Raw genomic sequence first — 21,662 nt, 5'->3', positions numbered from 1 at the left:
ATTGCTCTCCAAAGATAAAAAGAATGCCAAGTTCACAAAGAACAATGAGAACTTGTATTACACTTTGTTACCTCGAGGCAAAACTGCATCTTGTAACTCACAGTTAAGTCAATTTAGGTGAAACTATTTATTTGCACCTCTGCAACCTAAAATGTAGATACAAGTATACCAATTACCTTCTATACCACTACATAACCTACTACTACAGTAATGCATTATTTTCAGGTGTAATCACTTTTCACATACAATGACAACTTCATCACATTTTACCATTAAATAAACTTATATCCGTTTATATCCATTTTCTATACTGCTTAAAGGCTGTGAGGACTGGAGCTTATCCCAGCATGCACTAGGTAGGAGGCAGGGTAAAGCCTGGCCACAGGCTGGATGTGGGAGACAACCTGCACTGACACAGGTGGAAGAGTATATTTCTTTCTAAAAAAAAAAAAAATCATAAATGTCGCTTCTACTGCCATTGCCAATCATCAATCATCTTTTGCCACCTGTTTGGAAATGCTGAATGTCTCCAAAGTAGATAGAGAGATTAAGACTATTCCCCCAGGATGACATTTTGAGGCTGGTGAGAAAATGATTTATGACTTAGCTTGGCCTTCACTTGAGTCTGTCTTTGTGTCTTAAAAGGGACTATAAAGTGTAATCAGGTAGCAGTTAACAGTAAACACTTTGTCTGACCCTCACACCCACAGCGAGCGATGGCAGCTGCGCTGAAACGTAACAGCCCCTCTATCCATCCCGACCGCTTCACTTCTCTCCGGTTTGTTTCGGGCTGAGTCATCCTGCATTTATTATTATCCTCGCAGACGTGAGCCAACCACAGGAAATTTGAACCCAGCCAAATGAGTCACAGGGAGGAGGAGCTGTTGTCGTGTGAAAATGTCGGAAGCAAAAAACTTTTACTTAAAAGATTGTGAACTACAATTTAAACTTAAAATGAAGCCGATATGTAATAGATAGGAAGATTTTTAAAGCAACATTATGCGACCAGTTTATGTTAAAATAAAAACTTTGAAACCAAGGGGCACTGACTGATAACAGGGAGAAAGGTATTGCCTTTATTGCTACTCTGCACCCTGAACGCCTGTCCTTGCACTTTGTAACTTGAGTCAAGTGGGTATAATCTGGGTTTTAGTCGTTGGTTAGAGCATTGGTTCTCAACCTGGGATCGGGACCTCAATGTCTTGAACACCAACCTGATTTTTCTGGGGGGTCACGACTGAAAAAGATCGAGAACCAAACTGTAGGAGCACCAAGTCACACAATATCAATTTGTGCAACCTGTTGCTTTAAATTAGTCCTTGTATCTTTTATTCATTTTTTAATGATTCATTATGTTCAAAGCTTGGTACTTAAAGCCAAAAAAACCAAGCAGTTATACAAACCCTATCAAAATACAACATTCTAGGAAATATTAGGTCTGTGTTGCTGTTTAATGATCAAAAGAAGCATTTTGACAACACTCAGGACAACAGCTAGAGGCTATTCCATTCAGTTAACCTAAAAAAAGAGGTACAAGTAAGTTAGTTGTACATTTTGGGTTCCCCCTATCCTCAGTACCTGTTGTATGAACCGTGGCTTTGACAGCGTCAGTGGCAAGCGATCTGTCACCCACTTTAGGTTCAGTCTTCAATATTTCAACAGCCTTAAGAAAAAGTGCTGAAGCGGCTCTGTGTGAATTCCTCTACTTAGCAATTAAAGCAGCCAAGAAGTAACAGAGACAGTGATGCTATTGACTGTGACACTTTGGCAAAAGGTGCAGGGATCAGCTTTTAAAAGCTTAATTTTTTAACAACAACCTGAAGCCACAGTTTATTTGCCAGCTCACTGTGTCAGACACATAAGCTGGGGAAAACAATCACCAGACACCCTGCACAAAGGCACGGGCAACAAGGAGGATAGTCTTTTGTGGAAATAACTTTGTTTTGAAATGCATTAAATATGAATAAATGTGTTTGCATTGAGGCTTTCAGTTTACACTTGCTGACATTCCTTTTTTCTTTCATAAAACCAGAGCGATTCAGGCTCCCTGTTGCTCTTTCAGTAAATGTCAGTGTTTAAACTGCTCAACAGGAGTAAGCAGATATGCCTCTGCAATCGAAAAATTTGCAGCGTTGAAGAAATATAGAGTTTCTTTACCTGTTACAGACAGCTCAGTAGTCCTCCGTACCACAAAGTTCCCAAACTGTAACTCGCAGGTGTAATTCCCAATGTCATCTTCCCGTACTTCCTTGATAGCCAAAGTGTCCCTCCTCCTTTCTATGGTTTGTCTCCACTGCTTTGGCTTGCATTCCTTTATTTAAAACACAGACAAACACCATGGTGATACAGAATGTTAGAATAAAGTAAATACACTGTCACTGTTAGCATTCAAGTGTAACTAATGTTTGAAATCAGCGGGAAACATGCTATCACTTGCATACCTCTAATTATTACCAACAGAGAAGAGCCTTTATATTTAGTCTTATCTTCAAGCATATTGAATGAAAACAGGCTAAATCCACAAGAGCCCTTTGTTACTAAAAAGCCTGTCATAAAGAACTACAGCAGCTTTCCACACTTATGGTAGAGATACCTCATATCAATATACAAACTCTCAATTTTTGCTTCACTGTTGCACAGACACAAATACTGTTTTAACAGTGATTGAATGGTTGTGGTACGTAAATTGGAAGTTACATCAAAAGCTGTAACATTACAACCAAAAATAACAGTTTTAAGAGGCCAAATTCACAATTAATATGCCGTTCCTTAGGAGAAGTAGGCATGAGTTTGTTTTATTTATTCATACCTGAAGAAATAAATATGACTGAGTTACTGTAGTATTAATGCAGTGAAAAGTAGTTGTGCAGTAGTAGTAGGTTAGGCCTACGCAGTATAATCTAACTTTGTGAAATATTTATGGCTTTTAGAGCAGATCACATGCTAAGGATGTCCTTTTGTATGATGCGATGCATTTTCCTTATTTGAATATGTTAGTTTAAGAGGACATTGGGGTATGTGGGGTAGGCGGTGTCATCACAAGATGATGCATGGTTATTTATGTGTATCACAATCCGTGCAGTAAGGAGGTCTCACAGTGCAAACTGTGAAGTGAAGTGTAGATATCAAACTCTATATTTCCTATACCAAATTGAAATATTATTTTGGGGTCGCTCCAAAAAATTATCTATTTAAAAAACACATCTCAAAATGGATAAAAGGACTGACGACAGGTGACAACTGGATTAACATAAACTGAACATATATTTAAGTGTTCAGTGTCAAATACTGGGAAGGTTACTGGTGACAACTGCTGACAGTAAAGTCAGTATAACATTTTTTCAAGTGAAGAATGTGAAAAGTTGGAAACACAGAACTGAAGAGCACACTTCCACCATTGCTCAGCCTAAAGTGTCTGACCTCTGGTTACACTACACAATACACATTATATATTTCCACAGCATACTGTCATGCAGGATTATGTATGGAGTTCTTGGCTCTTCAGATTTTGGGCCACAGAACACTTGCAGCAAAGGAAACTGGGGCGCTGTGGGTTTGGTTTTCGGTTTCGAACTGTGCTCCGATACAGGCCTCCCAGAATTCAATCAACCCCCACTGACGAAATGAGAGCCAATAACCAAAGGGTCTAGAGCTCACAGTCATTATCTGCTATTTTAATTTGATTTAGTGGGAAACTGGAGAAGCATTGTGGCCACCTAATACAGCACACTTTCACGTTTGATGAATTGGCCCCTGAGATTGATCTAACAGGTCTGTCGGAGTGGCCCTGTTGGACACGGGTGGTCTGACTGGGTCAGTTACACTGAGGGCGTCACAACTTTACCTGTGGAAGAAGAGAAGGTTTCAATTTCAAGATAGATTTATTTCTGTCAGTTATATATCTAATTTGTTGACGCTTTTCAGAGAGTCAGAGAGGAGATGATATTTGAAGCTAATTAGATCTGAATATGGCTGACCTTATCTGGGGTATTCTTCAAATAAATAAAAGAACTTCCTGCGAGGCAGCCTTTTAATGTAATTGAAAGGTTCCATTTCTAATAACATGCATGAAAGGTTTCAGGTGGCAGACAAACCCCTTCCTTTAACTTACATTTTGCAACTCTTCATTTAAAAAGAAATGAATTCAGAAGGGACTGTTTGTGCAAAATGTAAATAAAACGGGTAAATCTTACCTTGTACCACACAATCTCAGGCTCCACTCCCGGCTGTATATAATCCTCAATGCCCGGGCAGGTGATGTCTTTGCTTTTGCTTAGTTCTGCCTTCTCAAAGAACCTCATTTTGGAGTTGTAGCAGAGGTCTGTGTCGTTCTCTGCCACTGTGAGAGACATGGACACCTTCATGCAGTATGTGGAGTTCCTGCGAAAATACAAAATTAATGAATTAGTCACAGAAATAAATGAGCTTGTGTCATATTGAAGTCTTGCCAGCAGTCCATCTCTGGCTTCACATAAATTCGGAGTCAAAATCTCAGCAAGGCTCATTCATTTAATTCCATGTGAATCACTAAATGCATCAGAGGGAGACACAGGGAGAAATCGTCCTGTTGAAACAAATTAATAATTTTCAAAATGTGTCTTTTTTAAAAAAATGAGAAATCTCTCCTTTAATGTTGAGTGTTGAATCATTATCTCTAGTACGACCCTAAATCCGGACAATTACAGGTTCTTACAATTTTTTCTCATCCATTCAAGTATGAATGCCAGTAATGCATGACATGTCTGCCTCTAAACCATAAATGGAAAACTAAAACTACGTATGTATGTATAATGTACACGTGTGTGTATAAGAGGCAGGGACACGAGTGGAGATATGGAGCGACGGCTCGGAATGTCAACAGCTCTTGAAGATTGATTGAGCCTTTTGTTTTCACGTGTTAGGCAGAAACAGCTCGAGCTAGCAGAAAATTACTTGCTACAACTGATGTACTGTAACTGCTCAGGTCATATACATAAAGAAGAAAATTTATAATGCAAGGGAAAGGGGGCGTAAAATGCGAGATTACTTGAAATGTTTGGACTACATGCTTGCCTGGGCCCACAGATACTGGTGAATATTCATCCACGGTGGAATAAACATTTTACTGCTTAGTGCTGCAGTATACCTTCAGTGGATTTGTGTTGCCCTGAACGCTTGTCTCATAAATACTGAACCAATCTCCGCTTAGCGTTCTTATGTGTATATGCAAAAACCTTGTAGGGATCCTGACAAGATCTAGTCCTGGTCCACAGCCGCAGGAGAAGAAAAGATACAGCTGCTAAGCATTTATAGGTAGCCTGTTTGGGTCATTAATGGGACAGTGATTTTGAGATTGGATCTGCTGCTTGAGTAATTCTTAACAGAACATGGGAATCAATGAACACATTGATTCACTGCGAAAGTTGTGCTATCTGAAGGAGGGGAACAGAAGCAAAGGTCCTTGATGATCAATGAATTCAATAAGAGCACCTTTTCTTCGCCCAAACTGGCTAATAAGACTGTCACAATTGACAAGTACTCTGGCATGACTGCAGCAAATCCCTCCTGGTTAAAAGACCAAACAAATTGGCAGTGTTTAGGAAAATCTCATTGCTAATTTTCCAACTAAAGCTGGTTACACAAATTGAGCTGAACCAACAAACAATTACAAACATGTTAAATCCTTACATAATTGCGCAGCATTAACTGCCTCGTGGATTAGCACAACACACACTGGTCTTCGCTACAGTGTTGACAAACAATCCCTCGGCCTTCGAACTGGCCAGTGCCACGCGCTCCGCTTACAGTGAGTGTGCCATTTTCATGAAGCCCGGATGCAAATGTGACATGATGTGGAGATTATCCCAGACAACTTCTACCAGATGGACACCTGTGCAAATGAGATCCCACGGGTGCGCTCTCTTCCCTGTTAAATATTCTGGGCAGCACTGATAAACTCGCCCGCTGCAAGAGAGAGAGAGAGAATTGTGTCATCTGCTCCGCATGAGTGATCGATGGTGTGGGCCAACACTTTGTCCTACGATGTCTTTCCAACATTTCACATCCATCAGGATGCCTTTTGAGCCTGAGGAGCAAGGCGATCTTTTGACTATCCACTCAGCAGGTATAATATTCATGAAGCCTCTTCAAAGAACTAAGCAGCAAAATTATCCCACTGCTGCATGCTCCAGAGACTTCACTGTATTCTATGCAGTGAGCATTCAATGCCTGTGGAACCCTCTGCATACTGCGTACTGCAGATACAGTGATAACAAGCTCGGTGATACCATGGCATTAATGGCCGAGAGTGTCTGTCAAATGTGTCAAACTGAAGGGGATATGCAATGTCGTGGCAATGATAGATAGCATCCTGCATACATCAACTCAGAGAGGTGCCAGGCTGACAGCTACTGTATACAGCTGGAGGGCAAGCAGAGGACTTGCAGAAAATGCAGTGAAATTATGTGCAATGGTCAGTTATGAGTTAAGCAGCCTGCTGAAATAATTATAACTGGCATTCTGTGGAAAAACAGCAGTTTCTACCTACTACAGGATACTTCAGCATTGGTTAAATTCACAGATTCATTTATAGACTTATGTAGGCAGTTACTGCTACTTTCAGAGTTTTTTTAGTTAAGTTTCTTTTTGTTTTTGTTTTATCGACTGTCAATTAAATCTGCCCCACCAGAAGATGAAACCAGATTGAACCTGCCCTTTAACCAGCAAGTGTTCGCTCTGATATTAAATAATAGGCAGCAGAATTGATTTGGAATTCTCATGAGAATCCATGGCACCTGGGGGGAAATTAATGAACCAACTTAATGAATCTCTTAATTAAAATAACTCCTGTCTAATAGAAATTGGATGATGGAATAATTGCTGATTATTCATTACAGTTTACTTTCAACGAACAATAATGTTCTCCGAGAATTGTCTCAATGTAATGCACATATCACAAGGCAAGAGGTCCAAAGGTTGATTGAAGGTTACCTCGGAAAAATGTCATTACAAGGTAGTGACATAAACCCTTAAATGCCATTTCGGTATATGTTCTAAATGGATTTGATTCTCACTGTCTCACTTGCCGTGAATAACTTTGAAATTTAACGTCTACAGGAGCTTGAAATGCTTGCATCAATGCAGCTTTTTAAAAACAACCAAAATATTCCTACTGCGATCAGGGCATCAGGCTCAGAGATGTTGCTAACAGCTGCCAAATCATTACCGTGTCCCTCAGCATCATTGTGGCTGTGTATATATATCTGTGTATCTGTGTGTGGTATACAGCATTGTAGCTAGGCACAGAAATGAAAGTGAGTTCTAAAGGTTCAAGGCCAAGAGGAAAGAGCCTGAAACAGCAAAAAATAGGATTTCGAAATCCCATCAAGAAATATGAGCAGAAATAGAACATTTGAAGGGCACTTGTCTTTTCAACACAACCTTTGCAATAAAATGTATTAGACCCAACAACAAGTCTGGCTACACTGCTGTAAGTACCTGTAATAGTCAACCACATGTATAGTAGGCTTGCCACAGTAGTCAGTGTTGCTAGTGATACATGGATGACAGGCGTAGACCAATTACATTACTTGCCCACTGCCCCCACTGGCATTTTGCTTTTTTAAAAATCAATAATTAAGACGACGGACGCTACAATTTCAAACTGCTGCAGGTGTCTACTGTGTGCAGCAGAGGGACCAGCAGCAAAATTGCACAACAGAGTAGCAGGAGTCACATTTCACTTAGCGTGAAAGACTGACAAGACGATGGTGGTGCATTTGTTGTCAAAGCAAAAAGAAAAGGTGTCTATTTGGTAATATTTAGGATTTAAACCCAAATCCAAATAGGGAACCTGACAACGTCAATGAGGTAAAAGGAGTTGGTTACTTCACTGAGAAGTTGAAGGTGTCATGTGCAGCTCTTCATCTAACAGCTCCTTCTTGTTCTATTACTCCCCTATTTAAACTATTCCCTACCATTTAAAATTGATCCACTGTCAACACTGCCGACAGTTGTTTTTCTCTGTAGACGTAATTTTAATGAATGAGGGAAATGGAAAGCGTAACCCCACTATCTTCCATAGATGTTCAATTAGGTTAGAATCTGGTGACTAAAGGCCACAGTTTATGATTCACATTATTTTCATACTTAAACAATTTAGTTACCTCTCACGCCCCACATGGAAGCATCCAAATTTCTTTCTCTGCTAATTTATTCAGGTTCTTTTTTTTCATTTGTGACCTCATGGCCAGATCCAGCCAAGCTAGATAATCCTTTCGTTGTCTACAGTGCCTGCTGTGTCTGAAGAGGGCACAATGAGTCTGGGACTGCTGGAATTCTCTAAAACCCCATAAACTGTTTCAATTCTTTTCCATTAGGCTTCACTTTGTACCCCTGTGTAGCAAAAGCTAAAGGAAATCACATCAACAGGGGCCCAAGTACACGAGTGACATCTTTTACCATCCATATTGTTGCCACTTGTGTCAGCATATACCTGAGATCAAATATTAATGTCAACCAAGCCTAAGTCATGATATGGTGGGCAGATGTAAAACCTGCCCAGAGCTTCCCCGAGAGAGTGCATACAGAGAAGTTAATGCAGCCTGGCATGATTGGATGTGCCACGTTCCTTTAGAGTCAGATCTAACAATGGCTTTAGACAGGCAGGGAAAAGTCTGGTCAACATCAAGAAGAGGCTGAGACAAAGACAGGTCAAATTCCAAACCGATCAAGACTGCGAAAAACTCTGAGGGGTCAGGAAACCAGTCTTGATACTGAGCTAGAGACTGACATTGGACTCTGGACACAGGTGCAAACTTATAGCATATGAGCATTGCATCATCCCCCGGCAGTCTTGTCCTACCTTCCCTGTCCACCAAGCCAAGATTAACCCAGACTGAGATAGGGTCGGCCCAGTTATCCTAAATCAGTATTTTATGGTCCCCGCATTATTTATGGCCAGAGCGAAGGTCATAGTGAGCAGTGGGAAGACTGGGGCTCCTACCTGTAGCGCCCGCTCATAACTCACCTGTCAACTCTTGTACCAAGCCCGGGATGATTAAGCACCTCGGCTCCCCAAATCTGACTGTGGGCCAACTTGCTCCTACTTAGCCTCTGTCTAAGAGTGTGGCACTTGCCTGCCATGCTGGAACAATCGACTCCTGCTTCAATTATAATCCATCCACCTCTTCTCTCTTTCTCTCTCTCCCTGTCTGTGTTTGTGGTTTGTCTCTGTCCCTGCATCCGCCCGCCCTTTTCTCTCTTGTCTTGTAGTACACAATTTCCCAGGGAGGAACACATACTTCTGCGGATAATTTAGTTTTGCCACGCTGTGAAAAACACATGCCTGCCCCGGTCTACACACTTGCGTCCACACAAACAAGCACACACCTACAGACACTGAATATAGATGGTATCGTAACATCAATACAGTCAAACAAGATTGGTGGTAAAAGTCGGTTCATGTTGTAAAAACCGAGCAAAGACGTGTCATCTCCTTATTTTCATGCTTTTTTGGATAAAAAAATTCAGTCGCAACTTAGCAGTTTAAAATTATTCTTTTATTATGCAGCAAGAATATTTTTTCATCCAGATGATTAGAAAATGGATTTAGGGATTCTGAAAATACTTGTTTTGGGTTTTTTCAGAAATCTCTGGGTTTATTATTCAGAAAAACAGATGCCTATCTTTGTGCCTATCTGGAATTAATTCTGGTAAGACCATTGAAGAACCCTTTGCAGGACCACAGAGTCCCCAAACCCAACCATTCAAACTACTTTTCTCAATTTACACAATTCAGTGCAAATACAGCTGCAAAAGCAATCATCTCATCCGCAAAACCTATATTAAACTAAGAACATATTTTCGAACAAGTCTGAGAATTCCTCCAAGGCTCCCCTTGAGTTGTGTGTCTCAAACTGACAGCAGCACTTCTTGTGTGCAAACGCATTAGTCAGTCATATCCAAGTCGATGCCTTCAGGGAACTCATTTTCCATTCCACGACACCCTCAACTCATCGTTATGCTACCAACCTGATTCCATAACAAGCATAAACAATTTGTCTCTATTGTATTCTCTTCTAACTCCGTCATGACCTTATTCATTGGTCCCCAGGCCATTTGGGCGTAATGTATGAGCAGCCATACTGCCATGCATATCAAATACAAACCGCCTCATGCCGACAGTACTGCTGCTGGATTGGGCTGTTGCACTGAGGGTATGGGCCATATGTCTGAAAAGAAATTAAAAATAAACCAGTAGTTGTTCCGTGAATGAGAGAGAGAGAAAGAGATGTAAGCCAAGGATGTTCCCTGCAACTGGAAATAATGTGAATAATCGGTCAATCAGCATTCCAGAAACTTGTATTATTTTTCACAAGTAGCGTTGGGCAAGCCTTTCAACAGCTGGCTTAGCTGCTGTTACTGTATGCCCGCACTGAAGAGGTCCCATCGTCATAGTGAAGCGCAAAGTTCAGACATCCTCAAACTCTGCACAAAACCAGGTAAGTCCAAGAATTTACAAAATGTAAATAAAAACAACCTTTTAGTTGCTGCCTGTCACGGGTGAAAATGATGCTATGAGATTGGTGACTGGAGCAAAACAGGAAAGTTCCAGCTGAACAGCTAAACAATGAGTCAAAACTCACTATAATTCGACCCCTTTTAAATTGTCACATTGTTTTAACATTGTCACTTGATAAAGATATCGATTCCATTTTAGAGATTAATGTTTATTTTTACTGGACTCTTTATGAATGTATGTTCTTGTATTTATTGTTGTGTGTTTACATTTTGCAACAAAGGGTTATTAAAGGTATTGGCAGACAATCCATGTTTATTACTTTTGAGGAGATTTTGGATTTAAGGAGTACCCTATCTGTTAGATTACTGATAAATGTGTGAAAAGTTGTGATCAATTTACTGAAATAAGCTTAAAAACAAAAAAGAAAGTTGTTTATGACTGATTTCAATGCAGAATATTTATTCCTTGTGGAGGTAAGATCTGAAAAATATATTCATTTGCTTTTGAAAACTAAATGACTCTTTTACAAAAGCCAGTCAGCAATGATGCTGCCTTGTCAAACACTTTAATAACACTATCAGGTCAGTTTTTTATAATTCTAATATTGTTTCTGCCGCACGTCCAAGCCACTTTCTTCTTCTCCTCTCACCCTAAGGATCCAGGCAAGCTGTGAGTTCTCTCCTATATCACGGTTTGACTGATAGCTGCGGTATTGCAGATGTCTCGCTTGGAGCTCCAAGGGGAAGAGAGGGGAGGCAGGGATAGGAGGCGGGGAGGGTGGGAGGAAAAGTTGGCTGTGGTGCCAAAGTGATTGTGCTTGGGGAATGGTATTTCTGACATTTGTCTGGCAGATAAAAACCACCATCAGATATGAGGAAGAGAAGGTCAGTGTCCCTGCTATCAGATAGCAATGGTTTGGCATCTTGTTTGATGACTTCCTCCGCTCAGTGTGGACCAGGAGAGCCAAGAGGCTGGATATATATGGGGAGGTGACGCTGAGGATGTGACTGGATAAAATCCCTCAGCTGCCGATGTGGAAATATTTAACCTGGATGTTATTTTGAAGTTCACGGTATTTTAAAAACTGACCTATTACAAATAAAAAACAAAAAAGATTAACATGAGAGCAGAAAATAACTTGAAAAAAATTGGCCACATACGACTCTTTGCTCAATTGTCCTGCTCAGTCATGCAGATTGCAACAACTGATTTGAGTCAAGAGGTCTCCCAGAATAAAATCTCCTCAGCCAACCTTCCTCTCCTTTGCTCCCTGTAGCCAGGAGCCATTTTAGCCCGGCTTAATCAAATGGAATCGAGCATGGGACAAATGTCCAATCAGAGGGAGCGTGAAGGGCATGCAATGAAATTGGCTGAGACCGTAATGCAGGCACATGCTGGATTAAACTTTCATTCCAATTTCTTCAAAGAGTACCCAATGTACATCAAAATGAGCATATGCAGGGGCTGGTTAGAAATCAGAGATGTTGGACACTTTTGCTGCGCAATTGAATAAATAGTCTATAATAGTAGAGACTTGAGTATTGTTTTGATTTGGTCCAAATATTGAACATCCCCTTTACATAATGATATATTTGGAATGTAAGCATATTTCTTGAAGTACTCAAGCTGGGTTTAAAAAAGACCTAAAGGAAAGATTCTGTTTTTATATTGTATGAACAAATATTTGTGATTTGTATTAAAAAATATAAATTTGGCTTCCAGACTGTGATTATAACCAGAAAAGGGACTAATATTCTAAATACTAAGTGCAAAGTTTTGGCAGCTAACTCTGAATGATGTGCCAGTGAATTAAAGAAGAGGAAATACTAATGTTGATCTTTTACTTTGAATCAGTCAATGTTGTGTTTTCCTCACATTGACAGGACAAGCAAATAAATGTGTCTGGTTCCTCCATAATATCTTAAATGCCAGTCAGTGTTATGACAGTGAATTGCTCCTGTGCATCATGCTAAAAATCTGCAGATATAGGTTAAAATTTAAAAGCTGAAATTTCCAAGTTAAGTGGAAATCAGCACTCCAGTTAGAGTGGATGCTTCACAGGTGCCCATAGGTGAAATATAATGGTACTGTATGAGGCCATTAATGCACTGTACCTGCCATTATGCAATAAATGAATGTGGGTTTCTCAGAAACTTGGAAAAGTGACACACAAATAGAAAATGTAGAGTTGTTATTTTGCAGCGAAGATAGCGTGACACATGTTATATACTGTAATCATGGTTTCTGGCTCTAAAAGCACACATTATGGGACACCACCAAGGATTGGAGAATGAAATGATTGTGGCTGAATGCATCAGGGCTAATCTCAGTATGAAATATGTGCAGGAAAAATGACTGTTATTCAAATAAATATAAATCCAGCCCATTAACTAAATGTAACAGAACTATCCAGAGACAGTATAATGTTCTTCTTATCATAGCCTTTATTTATTCCACAAAGTATAGAATTTCATGCGTTGATGACACTGACGTACTATAATGCACGCGTGGAAAAACATTTATCTGCAATGTTTTCAAGCTTCTGAGCCTTTGCTGTTATATTTCTATAATGAAAGAGTTTGAATAGTGATCGGCGAGAAAGAAAAACTATTCATTTAAAAGTTCTAAACAAATAAATAGCATCTCGAATACATTTTATTTTCATTTGGAAGTAAAATGAGAGTCTATTACTACCCAGCACCTGGCCCAAAGTGGTTCCATGTGCACCCCCTTTTTTGACACTGCCATTGTAACATCAGACGTCCAGAGTGAATATCTGGCCAAGTTCACAGCACCACATCACGGGCTGCATAAAGCATAGTGTGAGAGGTGGACTGAGCCCAAACAGCAGCCCATACATCATCAGACAATGGCTGCTGGAAAACAGCCTCTGCTAAACCACACAGAGCCAACTAAAAGGCTGTCGACAGACAGTGTGTCGACAGAGCAGTCTCTCTATACAGGTGTAAAGAATACTGAATATAAGGGAGCATCATCAATAACACCTGGCTGGTGGATGAAGCAGCTTGGCAAATCCATATCACACAATTATCTAAAACCCCACCTGGGCACTGTGAATAACTGCTGCCAAAGATTTGGCACCTATACTCTCCGTTAACCTCTTAAAAAAGTAATGTGAAGGTTTCTTTTTTCCCCCATCATCCATTGCTGTGGTGTTTCTGTGCTGTTGATGAAGTTGATGTAGCTTCTGTTTAGCCATTATGGCCATTACAGCTCATGTCAACAGTACATATCTTCTCCAGACTGCTGCTGTCAGATACATAAAACATGTCAGTGTACCTTTGTGGGCTGTAAGCCATGCTAGCAGTCATGCTCTGGGGATGGCAATGTCAGTTGGTTAGTTGGTTCACCACTTTGGTCCAGACGGAATAACTTAACAAATATTAGATATATTTTAATTGAATTTTGTACTCTAATGCCACCATGAGGTTAAAGCTACCAGTTATCCATTAAAAAAGCTTAACATCCACTTGATGGATTGGAACAAAATTTGGCATACATGGCCCTCTGACTTTTCATCCAAAATCAAAATTTCAGTTTTGTCCAAAACTTTGGCTTTCGACCACCTATTATGGGGCTAACTAGGGATGAACAAGTACTCAGCTGAGACAAGTTTCCGGACCAGGAAATGTATTTTAACCACTTCCAGTTGAAGCCCCTTTCATTTTGAGTATGGACACAGATAATTTAGTTTACAGATACAGATAGAGATAGAGGTGTACTCGCTCATCCTTCATGCTACGATTATTCTTTTTTTTTTTTTAAATCTATCAATTGTAGCATAATCTAATACTATGATGACTTAATACATTTGCCATGAAAATGATGTGATAACTTTAACTATTTGCTTTTAATGCCATTTCCTCTCTGCTTCAATAATATCACTTTCCTTAGTAAAACTGCTGAAAAGTCAGAAAGAAATTCCAGATTATTCAAAGAGAAGAGACACAAGGTAAATTGAAAGAAAGAGGCAGGGTATTCAAGTTTAGTAACATAATTGGATTAAAAAGTTAATTTTCCTTTATTGTGACTGACAAAACCTCATCAATATGTGCCCTTAATAAAGCCTATTAATAAACATCCATCAGGGCTCCATTGTTATAGCTCTCCTCGCCGAAGCTATTCCACGGAGCCGCAGCTAACTGATTGTCTCCTGCCAGGTAGCTTATAACACAAACACCATCCTTATATTATACATCATCCATAACCCCTGGCAGCACAAACCGTCCCTGCTGCTCCTTAGTCTAGCGTCTCTCATTGGCTTTGACAGCTGGGCTGGATCAATTGGACAGGCCCTGACTCAGGCTGAATGACAGAGTGTTCCAGACAGCCCATTCTGACTGTCACTTCCCTGAGAGATCACCAGCCACTCCTGCCCACGAATACTAACACAGTCAACATGGCTGCGGTCTGGGAAGCCCTCTTTAAAACGTGTTTGTTCCCTGTGTGAGTTCTTGGTATGTATGTGTGCACGCAGGTGCCAGGTGAGGTGCGCTCAAATTGACGCACACACACACACACACACACACACACACACACACACACACACACACACACACACACACACACACACACACACACACACACACACACACACACACACACACACACACACACACACACACACACACACACACACACACACTTTGTTGTCTTTCGCTTCCATTGTTCTTTGCTGGTGACAGGCCAGGTATTGCAGGACATGCAGGAAACCCATTAATAAGCCTAGGACAGTGGCAGCATGCCAGCACCAGTGGACAGGGTCAAAGGTGAAACACTAGCTACCTGCCAAGAAATGGAATCCTCCCTGCACTGCTACATCTGTCCTTAATCTGACACTGTAATCCCTGCACTTTCCACTGCGATCGATGCGCTGGGGATGTGTTTCTGCATTTGTATATCCATGACTGCTGCGTGTGTGTCTTGTGCATGCTGAGGGGTTTGCTTGTTTCTGCTAGAGGTTGAACATGCAGGGTAATGTCTCTCTGTGTGTTGATCTAAAAGGTGAAAAGAAGAATTATGCCATCTAAAGACCACTGAATAATCATATTGTAATTGCCTAGTCTGGCCTGCTCCTCTTATCACTATAGACACTATCAATAGTGGACGGATCTTCTGGGTCTTAAAAGTGAAGCCAATGCAGGGCCTTAAAATTATATTCTTTCTAATGGCCAGCAGGGGGCAACTTGTAAACAAGAAGTTCAATGGTATGTAAGCTTATGAGAAAATGACCCTACTTCTCGCTTGATTTAATACCTCAGTAAACAGTCTCCTAATTAGTTTATGGTCTCAACTGCTAGTTTAGTAAATTATGGTCCCATTTACAGTAAAATAGAAGATAAAGCAGGGAATGCTTAGGGAGTGGCTACCTTCTGATAAGTCACTACACCGGTGTGTTCTCTTGTTCTCAGTCACATCCAATTAGGATATCTTCCCGGGCTCCACCCACTTTCCCAAACAAAGTCGCTTCTGCCTCAACAAAAACCAAACAGCTGTAATACCAAGCTTAAGCCTTCAAAACAGTGGTTCACAAACCAATAGCAAACGTCATGGTGGGTTTACACTTGCATATCACAGACAACTTTGTTCACTATGGCTAGATGTTCATGGAAACTAAAGGACACTACATTGTTTCGCACACAGACATCAATATATTGTTGAACAGTAAATGAGTGAACAATTTAAGATTTAAAAGTTAGTGGAGCAATAATTACTTGATTTTAAACACCTCAAGATGACTGACACTTACTGTAGAAAGACAAGAGACCTCACAAATTTCAATTATCTAACACAAATTATTTTCGTCTCGACAGTCAGAAAGTTGATTAAAGTGACATTGATAAGCAATGAAAATCAGCTGGAAATCATGCATGTGATTGTATCAAAGTAAAAACAGACATGCACAAATCAGTTTGCCTTGCCAATTCATGCTGCATTTGAGCAGAAAAGGCAAAGCAAAGAAGACAACATGCTACATAACGATGAGAGGGTGGATGAAGAGATCAGGCAGTGTGGACTGAGAGCTCTGCAGAGAGCTGGTGGTGGCCGAATTGGTGAATGTCAGGTGAGCTGTGGCTCTGCAGTGAAACTTGGATGAACTGGATTATAAAATAATATCCTGTCATTTACAGCACACTGCCCCATTTTAGCGTTTGCCCGCCATTTTGTTCTACTTTTAAAATATCTTTTTTTACACATGTGATTTTGACTTTCCTGATCCCAGTTGATGAGAGTCAAATGAAAGACAAAAAACTAGAAAAACTGAATACACACACTTTACTGTCTAAATCACATACTTTGAGATCAACGGTGAACCGTCTCCAAACATTTACTGCATGTTTTTTCTTTTTCCTGTCACTATGTTAACCAGACCAGCTTTTACTTGGCTGTCTCTGCTGTCAGTGAGGTATAAAATAGCAGGAATTAGCAACTTTGTAATGCTAATAGGCTTACAGAGACACTTGCAGCAGTCCTGGGGACTTAGTGGTATCCTCCAAGTACCCGGATGGCCTGCATGTGTGTGTGAGTGTGTGTGTGCTTTTTCTGCCACTGCAGATGTTTTTGCTCTGCATACAACAGAGCTCCTCGGGGTAAGACATCTGAGACACCTCGATTTGACACACGACACTGCTCATCTGCTCCCTTCTGCTCCTACTGTATATGGTATTGTTATAGGTCCGGCTTCATATGTTCATAATGCATGTTAGATCTATGTGTGTGTGTGTGTGTGTGTGTGTGTGTGTGTGTGTGTGTGCATGAGAGACAACACAAGAGAGTAAAAGTGACAGGCATACAAGCTCATACTGTTGTGAGTCTGTGCATGTGTGCGCGTGCTGAAGTTGGCCTGCTTTTACATAGAGATCGGAGTTCCTGTCAGTGGCAGCTAGTCTCAGGGGAGCAGAGAACTGACATGTCGCGTTTGTGTCTGTGGGTGTGTGTGTGCTAGCGTATGACGATGCCCTCTGACACCCTTAACGGCAGCTGAGCAAATACGCAAAGATTTGAGGAGTATGGGCACACTGCCCTGTGTTAGGACAGGTAGGAAGGCCACAAGTGTAGAGACAGAGTATAATGTAAAACATGGAACAAGGCCAAAAAGGAAGTATTTGTGTATATGTATATATGTGTATATATGTGTGACCATGCATCATAGAGAATGAAAGAAATAAATGATGTACAGTAATAAATAGAATCCACCCTACAAGTAATTTAACGTCATATTCAATCTAATATGTTTAACAAATGACAAACTGGAGCGTTGTGAGATAGCTCTACTTCACAGCATTCACACAAATCTTGAAACAAGAACAAAGAAGTGAAGTCGACTCAAACACTATTAATAACATGCCTCTTGATTAAGAAAGGACTTGAAACTACATGATTTGAATTGGAAATAATTGTGTTTATCTGCAACATTTCTCCCAGCTGCTTTTCAGACTTGAAAACTTTGCTGACTGCAAAACTTATTAAGATGTTTGTGCTTCTTTGCACTGTGCAGATGTGCCTCTGTCATCTGTATTATACCACACTGTGCTCAAGCTGCTCACAAATCCTGTTTCTTTGATACTTCGCAGAGCTTTCTTTCACAGGGGCAGCACACACAGGTAAACCTGTCTGCTGATGTCCTGCTCGCCAGACATTTGTCTTGTCTTAATGCTTGTAAGCCTGGCAGTAATTATGACTTGGGTAGAACAAAACAGCACCTTCAACTTTAACCATCATAAGGGCTGGGTGACATGATTGTAATGATATGAATATGAATAATTATCCAATGGAATGCACACCGATCAGCCAAAACATTAAAACCACTGGCAGGTGAGGCTACTAACAGTGATCAACTTGTTACAATGCAGTGTTCTGCTGGGAAACCTTGGGTCCTGGCTTTCATGTGGATGCCACTTGCCACGCAAATTCACCCAAACACTGTTGCAGACCAAGTACAGCCCCTCGTGGCAACAACACTTCCAGATGGCAGTGCCGCCCCAACAAGACAATGACTTCCAAACAACAAAAATCGCTCAGGAATACCCCGAGAAACTGGCATTGGGGGGTGCCGTTACTGGTGTTGGGGGGGTGTATTTGTCTGCATCTTTGTTTGGGTTTGGATGAGTTCAGTGTGTCAAGTGGCAATGCCAGGACCCAAAGTTTCCCATCAGAACACTGCAACAAATTAATAATGGAATAATTTAGTTGGGATATCAGAATTTTGCTCAACAATAGATAGATAACACACTGGCCTCCAAGTTTCATGGCAGCAAACTGACACAGGTGCTGCAACATTGTGTGTTTACTGGCTGAGGCCATCCCGATGTGGGTGTATTATGATTATTCCGCCTACACTGTTAAACTTTGCCCAGTGCAATAACACCTGTCACAGACAACTGGCAGACAAATCTCTTCCCTGGAGAGCTTGTGGACAGTTCTGACAGTTCCTATAGTACTGAGTCATATCATACACTCACACAAGATTGGCTACAACAGAAAGTATGTTACTATATGATACGACAAAAGCAAATATAAACAAATGCTGCCTCATTTACTGTTATCACAGTTTATCATTTGTGATTTTTCTGGTTCAAAAACCCCAACTATATTGCATGATTTAATAAATTATGATAAATGTTGTAATGTCAGAGCGCAAGTAAAGTCACCAAGCAAACCAGATTAGGTTCTAATTCCATATAAGGACATTAGAGAATTCATATACAATGCTTGAAATGACAAAGGAAGGATTTGCAGTTTCACAACAATGTATTTTTTCTATTCATTAGTGAGTATTGGTTGACAGCCTATTCCACCTGCATGCATTTTTCATGTAGTCCTGCTCAATAATCTCCCTGTTAAACAGTTCCCCTGCTGCTTCATGACAGAGAAGGACAATCAATAACAAATTTTACATGGACATGCGTATGTAGGGAAAATGCTTAAATGCTTATTAAGCCAGGAAACAATGACTGAATGGTTTGAGATGCATTCCTGTTTTTTAGGATTCCCCTAGATACCTCAGAGAAAATATGATCCAGAAACACAAATGTTCATATAATTATAGTATTTTACTGGAATTTGATACACAAGAACCTTAAACTAGTGCCTCGCTGTAATCCTTACACACTGCACTGACTGCTGAATGGGACAAGAGAAATGGTAAATGATGACAAACACTTTCACAAAAGACAGTGAAACAATCATTTCTAGGTGTTGTCTGAGGACAAGAACTTCAACACTCATGCATGACATTCTTGGATACACTCGTGTCTATACTTGCCTTGAGACAATAACGTCATGGGAGCCCATAGTAACTGGGATTGAATTGTTATGACATGCTCAAGTATGAAATGTATCCAGTGAGAGATGATTTATTGTTGTGCCGTGATTCATTCGTTCCACCGCTGAGCGCTCTAATTCCCTGGGTCCCTTCATGTATCAAAAGGGCTGAGGATTCTCAAGTAAACACACTGCCAAGAGCCTAATCCAAATGTGATATGTTAACATATGCAAGCACTGATCATCTATAGGACCCATGCTGCTGAGACAAAAGAGAAGAGCAATCCTCTGATTTGGCGGTAGCAACTGGAAATTGAAATGAGTCACGTCAGTGCTATGCGTTTGTAAAATTGGATGAATCCATTCCTAACACGTTGTCAACGCTTGAGTGAATAATGAGAATGGGACAATGGCAAATGTTGTTGCAAACTTCATACTGGAGCCATTTTGAGGTTAATAGCTTAGACTTTCAAAGCGGTAGTTTAAGTATCATTACTGCAAAAGCACTTCGGTTTGGCTCTATTTAACCTCTGCCATTGAATGACAATACATGACATATATGGAATACATTTTCTACCATATATAGCAACAATTTTAGTTCATGTGTGGCATGAGAAAGTAATCAAAAGTCTGATTCCTTGAAACCATTGCTCTGTCAGTCATCCAGACTGAACATTGGCCATATTACTGTATTGTAGCTCCACTCAACAGAACTCACAGTATATGCTAATACAGGACTATAAATCATTGTAATTTGATGGTCCCATGTGGTCAACTCTGATGCATTGCTATGCACTTCAGAACGCTGCATTAAACTAAACATGTGACACACGCACACACGCAAATGCGCGCGCGCACACACACACACACACACACACACACACACACACACACACACACACACACACACACACACACACACACACACACACTCAGTATCCAATAACCTAATCCTCCCAAGCCTTTTAAGCAGGCCCTTCCCCCTGTTAAAAGCCACCGTATGCCACTGTATAGAGCTGACTAATGAGCCAGTCAAGAGAAAACGCCCTTTACCTACAAGGTTAATAAGTTATTACTATATAATAAAGCATGTGCAACGCTAGTCATTATTTAGCTTATGTCCTCAAGTCAACTGTTGCAAAACTGACAGTAAACACCTTGTGACAAATGAATGCTTTTTCCTTTCTTTTCTGAGGTGTTCAACAAATACAGCTGGTGGCTTTAACTTGAAGGAGCTCCAATGTAATTATGTTCACTTTTGATTTTATGTATTCAGAGGAGACTTGTCAATCTAAAAACTACAGCAAAAACTATGCATATAAAAAAACTATATAGATTTATATCAACTTTAAAAGATGTACTTGAAATATTTTTATATTAACAATTGGTCGGATGACAATGCATAATGTCAAATAAATAACTTTAAGAACAGTTTTGGCGTCTTGGTGATGATTGTTTATGTCTCACCACAATGTTACCCTATTTGTTCAGTTTCACTGCTTTCATAAACCTCATGTGTGTCTGTTTTCTAAAACGGTGTGTGGATCTAAACACCACTATCTACAGGGGCTTTACACTGAGAATCAGTGGAGCTGATAGTAGTGTCAATGCTGGCACTGCAAATAAAAGGTCAGATTTGTAAATATGCTCAATCTGACTGGCACATATTTAGAGCTGAAAGTAAAGCATTAAAAAGAACATTCTTGCCTTCTCTACAATGTAAAAACACAGTTATGACCTCAGGAAAGCAAATATGGGCAACAATAATCCAAAGAAGTGCCTACAGGGAGAAATCCTGGGCGATGGAAAAGTACTCTGCATTCAGGAACTATTGTTATTTCTCTCCGTGATGGGCAAATAAGTGTCGCCCCATAAT

General features: G+C 40.3%; 1 protein-coding gene across 5 annotated transcripts in view; it reads right to left on the bottom strand.

Moving 5' to 3' along the window:
• The window catches only part of LOC311253423 (interleukin-1 receptor accessory protein-like 1), a 289,743-nt gene that overhangs the window by 128,475 nt on the left and 139,606 nt on the right, over window positions 1–21,662 (bottom strand). For all 5 annotated transcript variants that reach the window (XM_084347376.1, XM_084347375.1, XM_084347379.1 and 2 more), the window contains 2 exons: window positions 4,194–4,380; window positions 2,158–2,311 (listed from right to left, as the gene is read on the bottom strand). In XM_084347376.1, coding sequence (XP_084203502.1) covers window positions 2,158–2,311; window positions 4,194–4,380 — 341 coding nt within the window. The remainder of the gene's footprint in view (window positions 1–2,157; window positions 2,312–4,193; window positions 4,381–21,662) is intronic.

The sequence above is a fragment of the Pagrus pagrus genome (assembly GCF_965226575.1).
Source record: "Pagrus pagrus genome assembly, chromosome: 24".
NCBI classification, from domain to species: domain Eukaryota; kingdom Metazoa; phylum Chordata; class Actinopteri; order Spariformes; family Sparidae; genus Pagrus; species Pagrus pagrus.
Note: the sequence above shows the minus strand (reverse complement) of the source record. Positions and strands in the feature narration are given on the sequence as shown.